Below are 12,170 nucleotides of genomic sequence, written 5' to 3' on the forward strand. Positions count from 1 at the left end.
CACCACAGCCCTCACCTGTATCCCGCCATAGCTTCCCACTGAACCCCCCAGCACCACAGCCCTCACCTGTACCCCGCCATAGCTTCCCACTGAACCCCCGCTCCCTCCGGCACCACAGCCCTCACCTGTCCTTCTTCCCACGTCCCGATACACGCCCCCCGCTACCCTGCCTGCTCCCCTCCCCCACACACCAGCGCCCAGCACGTGCCCGCCCGCAGCGCAGCGCAGCTCCCTCTCTCTCCCCTCGCACCTGCACCCTCTACGAGCCAAACAGCTCATTAAATTTTCTTTCCGCTCTGGAACCCAGCAGGCCAATCAGATCACAGGCCGAGGGCGCTCTGACCAACCACAGAGCCACCGGCAATACCCCCCCCCCCCCTCCTCCGCGACTATAGCCTGTGGTATTGCGGTTCCGTTTTGGCAGTTGGGGCTGCCGTTGAAGGAAGAGAAGTGGTTTCAGTGCGCAGGCGCGAATGCGCCGTTCGTTTCTCGTTCTGTGAGGAAACCGCGCAGCAGCGAGCGAGTGACCTTCTGGCGCTGCCTGGGGACTCGGAGGGGTAAGTTGAGGCTCCCGGCTGTGGTAGGGGCGAGTTGGGGGAGACTGCGCCCCCCGGGGAGGTGTACGCAGAGGGGTCTCCCCTCCCCATCTTTTGACAGTAGGTTGGACCCCCCCGCCCCATCCCATGTACTGTGCTCGCCCCGACTGAGGCCCCACCCCGCGGATGCCTGGTGGGGGAGTGTCCCCTGTATCCCCTTATCCAGTAAGCCCGCCTCCCATCCCAAGTACCTGGTGAGGTGCACTTGCCTTGTTCCCTCCCCCTCTCCCCCCAGTGGCTTGGGTGCCTGGCAGGGTGCCCGCCCTTCCTTGCCTGCGGTGCCAGTTACATGCAACGTCCTTCACTGCGTCCCTGAGTGTCGCTGGGCTGGGCATGGCATATGTGACAGTTGTTCACTTTCAACCCAGAGGTGGCTGCGTTTTGGGGGAAGATAAAGTGATCCCTGTTCACTGTAGGGGGTGTGTGTGTGGAGGGGCTCTGGGATCCTTTAGAATGAATGGTGTTAAATAAATGCCATGTCTTCGGTAAAGTGGCTGGAGAAGATGGAGTCTGGATTTATTTCAGCTAAGGAAATATGTTGGGAATAGAAAATGGAAGCGTAGTGCGGCCACCTGAGTGAGAATCTGTGTATGCAAGCAAATGTATTCCTGCTGATGCTTTTGTAAGCAGATGTCACATGGTGGTGTAAACCAGAAATGGATACTGCCTTTTTCCCTTTCCCTGTATTTTGTTTCTTTGCCTATGGCAGCTGAGTAGTGTGCAAGATTTGTGGATTTACGTATTCTGAAATTAGATTGCCATCTTATTTCATAATAATTTCTCACAAAGTGAAATGAGTACTATGGTTTTTTGGAGTGTTGAATCACAAGTAGCTTCCCTTAACTTCATATATCAGAGGAAAAAGACTAGTTTAGATACCAATTTTAGATCCTGTTTTTAATGCAAAACTATTTTAATGATGATTCAATGAGCATGGTGTTGGATTTAAACATTCCTCTGTAGTATTGTGACTTCAAATGCTACACATTGTAGTAATGGATGTTAACCAGGAGGTTAAACTGGCCAGTCTAGCGTCATTTTTCCAAACTGAGTAGCACACACAATGAAAATATAGTGAAAAGTAAATTAGACTTTCACGGATTCCAGTGTCACTAATGCCGCCACTTGACCTTATTAACAGAGGTAAGGGGAATTGTTATAACACCTTTATCATCTGTAAAGGGAAACCTAAACATTCGGACCCTAAATTTAACTACAGTTCTAAACTTCTTACTTAAAGAATAGTCAAAACTTTGTAGCCTATTCCTGTGAAATGACTCTCGAATGGAAAACCAGGATGTAACAGGTATACGTAGCCACAGTGTGAATAGAAATATTTATCAAATACTTATCTCTTACAGCAATTAGAAGTAAAAGGTCAAATGTAGACCAAAAGTTTAATGCCTGCGGCATTTCTGAGGTGACTCTTACTGTGGTATCTAAGGTTTTGTTTGTATTTGGGATTTTTGTACCAAGGTAACTACAGCAGTCCAAAACCTCCCATCTAGACAAGCTGTTGGCCTTGATCTACTAGCAAAGGCTGTTGCCATAAAGCATTTATGAAGACTGGCTGAAATTCTACTCTTTAAAAAAACATGTCTACAGCTGGTGCATCAATCAGGGGTTGCAAGAGCTTCAATTTTGGCACTCTGAAGGTTTGGGAATAGTTTTGTCAAACTTCTTCAAACAGAATCCACTTTAGGTCAAGGATTTGGATTGAAATTATGGCTCCGTAGATGTCAAATATATATATATATTCTACTGTGCTAATTAGTTCACCCACCTTTCATTACACTACACAAAATTCATGAATATTAAAAAACTAAATTGGGGGGGGAATGTCAGTTTTCAAGGCTTATGTTTCTGTCTGTATAGTAGCAACACCTATTATACAGGTGGCTAAACACTTTCCATTATAACCCCCTGTCAACTGCTTATTCCTTTTGGCAAACTGTTTGGGCTGAAATTTTTCATGTTTGATCTCTGCCTCAGGCTGACTTACTTTTTTATTTATTTATTTATTTTTGTAAAAAGCTTCAGCAAAAATCCTTAAACTAAGGGGAGAATAGGCAGCTTTAACAAAGTTAAGCCATCTATTAGAATTTTAAGAGCACCGGTACCTCAGGATTTGAAATGGATACTTGAAACTTGGCAGGGGAAATAGTTCAATTGTGAAGGAGGTACCATTTGCTGCCCCTGATTTGGCTAAACTACAAAACACAGAAAACTGTCTCTTGCACATGTACAGTAGAGTTTGTCAGAAGCATGCTGTTAATTAATCTTCAAGCAATATTGCTCGACTGGCCTGCACTTCAGGAATATGTCCTCTGATGATATTGTAGGATGACTTGTGCAACCTGGAACTTCACATCATGTTACTTAGCAATTCATTAGGCAATCCTAGTCCTTCCTACACAGTCCTTATGCCACCCATGCTAAATTGCAGCACATCCTCTCTGCTCCAGGCCAATCTCTGTCTGTCTGTTAGGTAACTTTGTAAAACATGTCTTCAGAACTTGCATTCCTGTTTTCTAGATTAATGAATGGTCTGACGATGATATTATGCTACAGCATGAAGTTACTACTCTAAGTTCTCTCTCATTGGAAAAAACTGACTTGTAAAGAACATACTTTCAGTCTGGTGTGTAGCAGTCCAAGTGCTAGCTTTGATGAAGGTAGAACTCCTGGTCAATTTGGCAGTGTTACCTGTGCAGCAGCCAAGGACTTGTCCATAAACAACTAGTTTTCTGCAAGCTGGCATTCAAATCCACCTAGTGCTAGCCTGCTGCGGACTAACTGTCTGTGAACCCTACTGATGTGCATTAACAATTCGTTAATGTGCTTTGATCTGGTCCTGTTTTCAAAGAGGACTAGATCAAAGTGCATTAGTAAACTGTTAGTGGACATCAACAGGGTTCACACAGACCGTTAGTCCATAGATTGACACCCCATCTTGCCACAAATTAAATGTCTGTTTCTCAGGAATTTCCCACTGTGTCTTCTTTTCTCAAAACTAAATATTCCCAGTTTATTACCTTTCCTCATAGGCCTGACTTTTCTAAACCTTTTATCAGTTATATTGCTCTTTTGACTCTCTGCAGTTTTTGCAGTGCCCAAAGCTGGACACAGTACTACTCCAGCGGAGGCCTCACAAGTGCCGAGTAAAGTGGGACAATTACTTCATGTTTTATGTACAATACTCCTGTTAATACACCCTAGAATATTAGCCTGTTTCTCGAGTGCCTCACATTGTTGGCTCATATTCAATTTGTGATCCACTACAACAGGGCTTCTCAAACTGGGGGTCGGGACCCCTCAGGGGGTCGTGAGGTTATTACATGGGGGGGTCGCGAGCTGTCAACCTCCACCCCAAACCCCGCTTTGCCTCCAGCATTTATAATGGTGTTAAATATATAAAAAGTGTTTTTAATTTATAAGGGGGGGGTCGCACTCAGAGGCTTGCTCTGTGAAAGGGGTCACCAATACAAACGTTTGAGAGCCAGTGCACTACAACCCCCATATCCCTGCAGTGTTACTGCGTAGCTTGTTATTCCCCATTATGTGTTTGTGCATTTTTTGTTTTGTTTTGTTATTTAATTGTAGTACTTGTCGATTTGAGACCAATTCTCTAATTTTTCAAGGTCCTTTTGGATTCTAATTCTGTCCTCCTCAAAGTGCTAGCAACCCCTCCCAGCTTGGTGGTGTCTGCATATTTTAAAACCACACTCTCCATTCCATTATCCAGGTCATTAATGAAAATATTGAATAGTAATGGACCCAGAATGGATGCCTGCAGAACCCCACTAGAGATATTCTCCCATTTTGACAACGAGTCATTGATAATGACTCTTTGAGTAGTTTTTCAATGAGTTGTACACCCACAATATAGTAACTTCATTAGTAGACCACGTTTCCGTAGTTTGGTTATGAGAATGTGATATGGGATTGTGTCAAAGCCTTACTAAAATCAGGATATATCACATCTACTGTTTATCCATATTCACTAGGCCAGCAACCGTGTCAAAGAAGGAAATTAGGTTGGTTTGGCATGATTTTGTTCTTGACAAATCCATGTTAGCTGTTCCCTGTTGCTGTATTATCCTCTAGATGATTACAAAATGATTGTTTAATAACTTGTTCCACTATCTTTACAAGTATTAAAGTTAGGATGACTAGTCTATAATTAATAGAATTTATGAAGTGAAAAGTTAAATTGCTCATGTGTTTACCTAAACAACTAGGGGCCAATTCTGCTGCTATTGATGTCAATGGAAATTTTACCATTGACTTCAATGAATCCAAAATTGGACCAATAGTGATCTCACAGTTAAAATCCTCTCTGGAAAGACGTGAAAAAATTTAAATATTTAACATAGCTACCTAAGCCATCTACAATGTAACACATTTTAGATTGCCTGTATAATAAACTTTTTAATTTTTCAGGTACATCAGATTGGCTGCTGGGAACACTTTGAAATGTTGTCCGCAATGAAATTAATGTTCACACTCTTTCTTTCTGGAATTCTAGCCTGTTATGGTGGAAATGCTAATTACAATTCAATACTCCTGGTGTCCTTTGATGGTTTCAGGGCTGACTATCTGAAAAACTATAGATTTCCTCATCTCCAGGAGTTTATTGAGGATGGTGTGTTAGTAGAACATGTTACAAATGCTTTTATCACAAAAACTTTCCCAAACCATTACAGCATAGTGACAGGCTTATATGAAGAAAGCCATGGCATTGTGGCTAACACAATGTATGAAGAAGATACAAAGAAGAAGTTTTCAGAGCTTAATGATACAGATCCTTTCTGGTGGAACGAGGCAACTCCTATTTGGGTGACAAATCAGCAGCAAGAGAATAGAAGAAGTGCTGCTGCAATGTGGCCTGGTACTGATGTAAAAATTAATAACACAATACCTCATTTTTTTATGAAGTATAATTATTCAGTGACATTTGAAGAGAGAATGGAGAACATTACTATGTGGCTGAACAACTCTAACCCACCAGTTACTTTTGCTACCCTCTATTGGGAAGAACCAGATGCAAGTGGGCATAAATATGGACCAGGAGATAAAGAAAACATGAGAAAAGTGTTAGAACAAGTGGATAATCACATTGGTTCACTTATTTATAAACTCAAGGCATTGGGATTGTGGGAGAACATTAATGTCATAATTACAAGTGATCATGGAATGACCCAGTGTTTCCCACACAAGCTGATTAAACTGGATGACTGCATTGGCCGTGGTAACTACACTCTAATAGACACGACACCAGTTGCTGCAATACTGCCAAGAAATAGTATGTATATTTTTCAGTCGTATACTGAGAAAGTGTTAAACTTTGTCTCCTTTCTTGCTGGAAATTTCCCATTGTGGTGTATTACTCACAGGAGTTGGGAAGACAATCCAGTTCATGTTGCACTATTTAGATAGAAAATAATGGATTAATGAATAAATTAAATTAGGGGTATCTGGTTACTTAAAAATAACTGGGCTCTGGTAATGAAGAGCACTTGTTGACTAGCTAATATTTACCCTGCATGCTGTATACCTTTGGATGTTAATGAGGGCTCTGGTGTGGCTTATTCTAAAGTAGTTGTGGTGGATTCTCCATCACTGAACACTTTTAAATCATGATATGCTCTCAGAATTATTTTGGGGAAGTTCTATGGCCTGTGTTTTATAGGGGAGATCAGACTAGGTGATCAGTGGTCCCTTCTGGCCTTGGAATCTATTCATGCTTTTCCTCCTTTTGCTCACCCTGTCAGTACCTCAGTTGTATCACAATAATGAGCACTGTGTAAATATCAAACTTCACTGGGGATTGAAAATTATACTGATCTGAGCTTTAGGTCTTTATAACTTGTTATATATATCTTAAACCAAATCATTTTGATTATCATTTTGCCTCTTTCATCCCCCTTCAATTACAGCCTGATTTCATTGGTCAAGTCTTAAACTGATAGAGCTAAAACCAATCCTATATGAAAGCTGGAATCCCTCCCTAATGCCATTTTAGGGTCATGACTGAAGATTAGCACTTACTGATGACGGCCAGAATTGATGTGGTTGCTGGAAAAATTATCAGAAAAACCTGACTGACTTCAATGCAGGGTTCACTTTTTATATTTAAAAAAAAAAAAAAAAAAAATTCCAGTTTCTTATCTGTGATTATTGAATGTTACAGAGAAATTATATTTGTACCTCAACTTCCATTCTCTCCACAACAAAATCTGAGAAGCCATTAGAGCTTTCAAGGTGAACACAGTTACAGCAGAAACAAATGGTGACATCAACACTGTTCGCCTCAGTAATCAATCGGGTACCTAGGTGACACCCCCTCTCATTTGCCTTAAAAAATATTTAAAAGTTGCATTAAGTGTGCTTATGGATAATGACAGTAAATGGACAAACTACATAACTGAATAGTTGCTGTTTCATATGCTGTCTATTTTCTTTGCAGACAAAACATATGTATATAACTTACTGAAAAACTGCAGCACTTCCATGAAGGTGTATCTTAAAGAAGAGATTCCAGACAGATTCCATTACCATCACAATAAGCGCATTCAACCCATAATTCTGGTTGCAGATGAGGGCTGGACAATTGTACAAAATGGGTCACTTACAAAATGTAAGTATTTTCATCCTTCATGCTCCTGGTGGCTTATATTGTTGAACTCTTATTTCTATTGTTCGGATCCTAAGGTACAACTATCAATGACCAAAAAAAGAGTCCCATGCACATTACAAAAACCCATAAGCATTGGGTTACGCAAAATGACAGGCAAATAAAACAAATAGGAAGGGTTTAGGAGTACAGAGTTATACCACCACCAAGTTTGTATGAATACATCTGCAATGACAATGGTCACAGTAGCCACAAGTTATGATAGAGAATTTAGACCAATATGTTGAGCAGTAAAGTCCGATGTAGTGAAAGCATAGTGTCTTTGTTCTGTATATTTGGGTAACCAAAAAAGGGAAAATATAAGCTTGCTGCTGCAAAAAAAACAGTTCTGTCTTATCTTAAGTCATAAGTAGTACATTTCATGATAATTCTTAGTGCTCTGGAACTTTCCCACTGCCATCTATCTCCTTGATGAATCTGACTGTAACAAGTGGTTGTCTATGGAGAATAACTTTTAACTTAATATTGGTCATTGGCACTGCCACCACTTTCATCCATATTGTTGCATAGGATATAAAGCTGTCCTGTCCTCCTTTCATGTTGGAGGTAACAGTGTATTATCAGTGGAAGGCATGAATCTCTTCTAAAGGGGAACCCAAGAGCTCTGAGCTGACTCAGTGTAGGAAAGAGGGTGTCTGGCTCACCAGATAGCCAAAAACTGTGCACTTAACTACAGTAGATATGAATGTTTTACCATGTATACCTTTTGAGTGCACAATTGGCAGCTTAATGGAGTAGTGAATGGAGAGTCCCAAATTTTTCTAATGTTGCTTTGTTTTTCTACTAATACCACCAACTGCCACTGCCACCATTCCAGTTTCTAGCAATAGAAGCAAAATAGAAGTTTAGCTTAAATGAAAGCAAGTAATTGGTAAGAGTAATTTATGATTTATTCCAACACTGACATTACAAAACTGCTAAACAAAATAATCTTACTGGAGAGACTCACTGGATCATGAGATCATGTAAATTACAAAATCCCATATCAAAATCCTGAATTGATTGATTGATACTGTCAAAAATGCACTTTGGATGAACTGCCACCAAGAATTGGATATATACAGGATATTTGCAAAGGCCCTGTCTGATGGGTAATTGGTTGAGTTACTCAGATCATGAAGAAACCTTGGATGAGAACTCTAGTGTGTACAGAGACTGAATCTATCCAAGGTAATGTGCTGCAGACTTTTAGAACTGACCAGTCACAATAAGTAGCTAAGATTTTTATATCCATACATATACAATATAATAGAAAGAAACCGCATATGTTTTGTAATCTGTTTTGCTGACCTATCCCATAGCTTTCAGTGTTAGTGCTATTTCTGACTCTTTCTATATATCTAGTCTTTTGAATGGTCGGTCATAAAAGAATATTACAAAAAAAGACTTTTTTCCTAGGTCAGCGGTTCTCAATCTTTTTTTCATTTGTGGACCCCTTTTGGAAATTTCAAATGGAGGCGTGGACCTCTTTGGAAATCTGTGTATCTATAGCTGAATTCTGTTCAGTTTTCAGTCAGTCTTTCACGGACACCTAGTCCACAGTCCCACAGGTTGATTGTTGAATTGTTGACCGTGGAAAGAAACAATGTATTTAATATGCAAACGGTAACTATTGTGTTGCCATCTGATACAAGTTTAAAGCAAATACAAAAGTGTCTCTAGAATAGTTGCTATAAAAACCCACTATTCCCTGCTGCTAGAGTGATCAGCAGATAAAGGTCAAATTGAAGAGTGCTTCTACTCTGCATCCTGAAACTCTTCAAATTCTGAGCCTGGCAGACTACTACAGATGGGTTCCAGGTGCACAAAAGAGGCCAGCTGTTGGTCCTGAAGAGTTCAGTCCATGAACCAACAACATGAGTGACCCAGTAAAGTACAGCTGTCATAGCAGGACATGGAAGATGTTTGGTTTCTATGTTGATTGGTTGTTGCTCGTTGCTGTTTGTTTGCATTCTAAATAATGTCATACTCTGGAGTTTGTTTACCCTAGAGAAACAAACAAGATTGTTTACTCTTAACCAAAAAAACAACCGTACCCTACTGCTAGAATCCTAAAAGTTAGATCTACAATATAATTGGTCTTAAATAGCTTTTTACTGCAATGACTGGTTTTAAAACCCCCCCCACAAATTGCTGCATGTCCTGTATGTGAACTAGAGGTTCAAGTGTCTGTTAAAACTTCTGCTGAATCACTGTGAATTAGTACATTACCTACCTTGACCACTTTTTTTAAAAGAACAAATCTGGCTACAAACCTATCATCATAGACAGTGATGACAGTCACTTTCATAATCCAAATCTTTTGCCTGGATTCACATTTCTGGGGGGAATATAGAGGTTGTGCTCTAATCCAAAGAAACTTCAGCAAAGTGCCCTGTTAATTTTTAAGTAGGAAACTTTGCTATTAAAATATTCTTGTGGCTTTCAGGCATTGGTATAAGTGTTGCATTGCTTTATTGTTCCTTTTTTTAGAAATGGACAACAGTTAATATCATAGCTGACACAGTTTGTAAGCAACTTAGTTTCTGTTAGTTTACAACATTAATTTTATATTTATTAACTTTGCATTTCTCCTTTTTAGTAGGTGACCACGGCTATGACAATGCTCTCCCAAGCATGCATCCGTTCCTGGCTGCTCACGGTCCTGCTTTTCACAAAGGCTACAAGCAGAACACAATTAATAATGTTGATATCTACCCAATGATGTGTCACATCCTCGGATTAAAACCTCAGCCCAATAATGGAACCTTCAGCAACACCAAGTGCTTGTTAGTTGACCAGTGGTGCATAAATCTCCCTGAAGCAATTGGAATAGTTGTTGGTGTCCTCCTAGTGTTAACTACTCTGACCTGCCTTATAATAATCATGAAGAATAAAGTGTCCTCTCCACGTCCGTTCTCCCGACTTCAGCTTCAAGAGGATGACGATCCCTTAATTGGATAGCAGATGTAGGAAGTCCTAACCTCACTACTACATAAATATTAGGGTCTGGAAGTAAGTAGTATGTTTAATCTGCAAGTTTGCTGATCATTCTATGATGCACTTTAAACAGTACTCATTTAAAATTGCCTAAGATGTACAGACAAAAACCTGTTGAACTGTTTGCCTCTGCATCTTGACTAACAATTCAATAGCACAAGATTCACAAAAAGAATCTACACTGAAAGGATTCTGTTTCCTACTGGAAAAGGCATTTAACAAGACAAAGATGTTAGTTTTGCATTCGGGTATTTACACACTTGTAAAATAAAATATCAACTATAAACTAACTAGGCTAGGAGTCTGAATTTTAACATTTGTAAATGAAACTGGCTGCATTTTGTATTAAATTTAATAGCAGTGATCTCTTTACAATTCTTGCACTCCTGTATCAGTTGGAAAAATCTGTCCTGGGTCTTAGACTTTAAGACCACTGGTTCTCTGGCTGGTGTATATTGATTGTTCTTGGAAACAGGGATTCCAATTTCTTGTATCTAAATAAACCAGCAATAGAAATTCAGCACTAGTGGCAGTTCTCCCCTGCAACTATTATAAGTCAAGTTGTACAATGTTCAGTGTTTAACTAGGACTTGGTGTAATCTAAAGTACAGGAACGAGTTTATGGATATCAAGGTTCTTGTAACCACTTCTGACTGTCTGCATGGCCTTGTGCAAGTCAGTTGACTTTTCTCTACCGCAGTTTCCTCATCTATAGAACTGGGTTGACACTTCGTTACCTCGCAGAGATGACTTTAATAGTGAGTTTGTTTGTGAAATGTTTTGAGATTCTCAGGTGGAGGTCTTGAGGTACAAAGTACTATTAAAAAGAATATGAAAACATTTCTCAGATATACCCCTACTTACTTACAGGCAGTCTTTCATATACACTTAAAAAAAAAAAAAGACCCCAAGTTTGGGATTATTATTATTTTTAATGGGGACCCCTCACTTCAGGGTTCAAAGCTTTCTTTGGTTAAAACATGATTGTAATAACACATGAAGAAAAACTTGGTTTAGTGCTTAGGTAAGGATATGAAAAACCAATGGACTTTATCCTATGACGAGGGTACCTTTTCGGATCTAAACATATTAACAACACAATTTTAAAGTTCTATTGTAAACTAATGGTATTTTCTGAAAACCACTGAACCTTTTAGTGATGCAGTATGATTTGCTATATGCTATTTCACTCCCAGCCTGCTGATCAGGGTTTGAAAAAAGAGCTCAAAAGTGCTGAGCGTTGCTCTTGAACGGTGCCTTGCTGATACTCAGAGTGGCATTGGTAGCTCTAAAGGGAGCTGCATCCAGTTTTCCAGGGGTAGAAAGAATGGAAAATAAAGGGAATCTAGAATTAGTCACCTTTGTGTGTATATGTATGTGTGTGTATATAATGTGCTTAAGATCAGACTATTTTTAAATGGCTAGTGCCTTAACTTGGTGAAATATTTATATTTTGATTGTATGTTTTTGGTTTCTGTGAAAACATTTTGCATATGTAAAATAAATTTTAGAAAGTGTCAAACTATTGTTTTTCCTAAGCAAAAAACATGGCATGTTGTTCATCCCTTTAGAACGGATACAGCTTTTGCTGTTATGGCACATGATAGCATTTTCCAGTTAGTGCAGACTATGATCTTTATCTCCAAAAGAGGCTAATGCATCCAAAAACATCCGAACAGCAAATGGCTGTGCAGGGAGAGGAGGCACACATCAGCTACTGGCCTGGGCCAGGAGCAGGAAGGGCTCAGGCTGGTGAGGGTTGGTGTGAGCTTGAAGAGCCCAGATACTAAGTAGCCATCAATGCATCCCTACTGCTGGAGAAGGCAGCATCCCCACTGTCCTTAAAGAAGCAGCTGCTTCTTTTTTTAGCCAGTAACCTGTGTAGAATAGCCCGTATT

General features: G+C 40.0%; 1 protein-coding gene across 1 annotated transcript; it reads left to right on the top strand.

Annotated features, from left to right (window-relative positions):
* The first annotated feature begins 476 nt into the window (after window positions 1-476).
* On the top strand, window positions 477-11,794 carry ENPP4 (ectonucleotide pyrophosphatase/phosphodiesterase 4). Its single transcript, XM_065401007.1, has 4 exons — window positions 477-557; window positions 5,040-5,901; window positions 7,066-7,236; window positions 9,875-11,794. The coding sequence occupies exons 2-4, from the start codon at window positions 5,073-5,075 to the stop codon at window positions 10,234-10,236; spliced, it is 1,362 nt and encodes a 453-aa protein (XP_065257079.1). The 5' UTR covers window positions 477-557; window positions 5,040-5,072; the 3' UTR covers window positions 10,237-11,794.
* The last annotated feature ends 376 nt before the right edge of the window (window positions 11,795-12,170 follow it).

The sequence above is a fragment of the Emys orbicularis genome, chromosome 3 (assembly GCF_028017835.1).
Source record: "Emys orbicularis isolate rEmyOrb1 chromosome 3, rEmyOrb1.hap1, whole genome shotgun sequence".
Classification (NCBI taxonomy): domain Eukaryota; kingdom Metazoa; phylum Chordata; order Testudines; family Emydidae; genus Emys; species Emys orbicularis.

What these genes read in the sequence shown, in the direction of transcription:
- ENPP4 (XM_065401007.1), top strand. Translation starts at nt 5,073, where the DNA reads ATGTTGTCCGCAATGAAATTAATGTTCACACTCTTTCTTTCTGGAATT. An exon ending in TGCAATACTGCCAAGAAATA is followed by an intron (nt 5,902 to 7,065) that starts GTATGTATATTT and finishes TTTTCTTTGCAG; the next exon opens with ACAAAACATATGTATATAAC. An exon ending in AAATGGGTCACTTACAAAAT is followed by an intron (nt 7,237 to 9,874) that starts GTAAGTATTTTC and finishes TCTCCTTTTTAG; the next exon opens with TAGGTGACCACGGCTATGAC.